This window comes from Rutidosis leptorrhynchoides, chromosome 2 (assembly GCF_046630445.1).
Source record: "Rutidosis leptorrhynchoides isolate AG116_Rl617_1_P2 chromosome 2, CSIRO_AGI_Rlap_v1, whole genome shotgun sequence".
NCBI lineage: Eukaryota > Viridiplantae > Streptophyta > Magnoliopsida > Asterales > Asteraceae > Rutidosis > Rutidosis leptorrhynchoides.
The window spans coordinates 152,234,385-152,236,774 of record NC_092334.1 but is presented as its reverse complement, the minus strand read 5'-3'; the positions used below and the strand labels follow the sequence as shown (position 1 = coordinate 152,236,774).

General features: G+C 29.0%; 1 protein-coding gene across 1 annotated transcript; it reads left to right on the top strand.

Moving 5' to 3' along the window:
- The first annotated feature begins 219 nt into the window (after nucleotides 1-219).
- Nucleotides 220-1,756, top strand: LOC139888359 (TGACG-sequence-specific DNA-binding protein TGA-2.1-like). Its single transcript, XM_071871368.1, has 6 exons — nucleotides 220-258; nucleotides 654-713; nucleotides 797-874; nucleotides 985-1,012; nucleotides 1,124-1,395; nucleotides 1,532-1,756. The coding sequence occupies exons 1-6, from the start codon at nucleotides 220-222 to the stop codon at nucleotides 1,754-1,756; spliced, it is 702 nt and encodes a 233-aa protein (XP_071727469.1).
- Nucleotides 1,757-2,390: the final 634 nt, after the last annotated feature.

Here is a 2,390-nt window from a genome sequence, read left to right as displayed (position 1 = left end):
AATAGTAGCAACAATCGGATATACATTTAAGTTGTACATATGTTTTTTTCAAATATTTTGTTTCTAAAAATCAATCACAGTCGGATGAGAAATTTCGGCTGAAATTAAGGAATATATATTGTTACAAAATAAAATAAAAAGGGAACGAAGTATATAAAGCAAAAAAACAACAACCATATAACAATACAGGCTGCTTATCGGATCAATACACGATCAACAATGGTTGCAAATACAGACGTGGTACAAGAACAAGAAAAGGTAAATGTCTTCTGCAATTTATAACATATTCGATTACTGTATTGAATCCTTTGTGTATAGTGATCCCTGCAGTTATCTTTAACTGTCTTATATAGTTTGCATACCCTGTGATTCAGTTTTCTTACTCACCGTTCTTGCAGAAGACTGCATTGTGTTATATAATCAATTTTTAGAACTTTGTTCAATGTTCTTGCAGAATATATCTAATGATTATGTATCAATTATCTTCTTATGGTTTAAGAATACTTTTTTAACTAATGTTGTATATTTAAATATATTTATCTTGAGTCAATGCATTAAAATTACATGTGACATCTTATAATAGTTCATAATGCATGTTCACAGCTTAAACCAAATATACAATCATGAATAATATGTTGTCTACATTTTCTCAGCTAGAAAAGAAAAAAGCTAAGAATAGAGAAGCAGTTATGAAACACCGCCTCAAAAAGCAGGTTTTATTATGCCAAATGACAATAGAATTTGTTAAATAGAAAACGCTATAACTAACATGCTATTAGCTTTTTTTTATATGTAGACATACTTGAGTAAGTTGGAGCTTAAAGTTATACAACTAAACAAGGATATACAACTGAAAAACGAACAACTACATCAGGTACTTTTACTAATATATGCTTGGAAGAATTATTGTAAATCTAAATCATATTTTTTTATTCATCTTTCATTCAATCTAATATTTGTAAACTAAATTCATATATATTACAGGTTGCCAACCAGCAAGACATCAATCGTGGTAGAACTTAATTAAAGTTTATTATTTTCAATTTATCTTCATTTTTTGTACAACTGCTTAACTAACTATTATTAGCGTCTTCATATTAACTTGTTATAATTTTTCATGAAGATCCAATTAACTTCAACAAACAATATAATGATTGGTTTGTTGAACATCATCAACGTATATTACACCTTCGTAGAAGATTGATTGGAGAATTCATTGAAGACGACATTCTACCGATTATCGAAAACATATTATCACATTTCTATACTATATTCAATATTAAAAAAATTGCTGCAAAAGTTGATGTCTTTAGTATTCTTTATGGTACATGGATGTCTCCTGCTCATCTGTCTACAATGTGGGTTGGTGGATTTCGTCCAACTGATATGCTAAAGGCAAGTACACGAGACTTTTACTTTAACTATTTTATTATTAATTATTAATTATAATATATAAACTGTTCATCATAACACCTTTACAATACTTTAAATTCTATATTAACAACCATTATCTAATGTTTGTCTGTGGCAGTTAATCAGCAACCATATCGAGATTTTTGGACCTCAAATTGAAAAAATGAAATTTTTGAATTCTGATATCATGAACGAAGAGATTGCACTAACTACAAAGTTTACAAATTTAGAAGCCAACATTTCAAATACTTTAACTGGCAAAGAATTTGTGAATAAAGGTGATGAAGCAGCAATGTCAAGTTATGCCAACTCTATGTCATCTTTAGTCGGAAAGTTTACATAATGCACAACTTTTTGAATGAGGTACTATAAATAATAAACATTATACTTTTCATAAATTTTATGAATAATTATACAACTACATGCATATGCTACAAAAATATATTGTTTGAACCCATGATAGGCTGACGAGTTACGCCAAAAGACAATATCAGGGATGCACAAAGTACTAACAACAAGACAGAGAGTTACTGCATTATTCGCAATTCGTGATCACCTCAAACGATTATCTACATTGTCGAATATGTTGCTAAATACAACGACGATTTGAGATGAGCATCGACAACTATTGAATCAATATCTTTCAACTACCTCAACAAATAAAAAAAGATTTATTTATATGCAACATGTTTCGTTTATTTCTAATAATTTTCATAGATTTCCATACTATTATAATTTGCAGCGAGTAAAAAACATTACATGGTATTTTGTTACTATACTTTGTTAACAAATATTTTTGTCGTATTTAACACATTCTTTATCTTTTAAAATCATAACTACATAAACCCACGAATTCGCGGGTCTTTAACTAGTTATACATAAAATACTACGACGAGGTTCTGCTCGCATGTTTTCAAAATAAGTTTTCGAGTGGGATAGAGCTAAGGAAATTATGGGTTATAGCTATGGAGGTTATG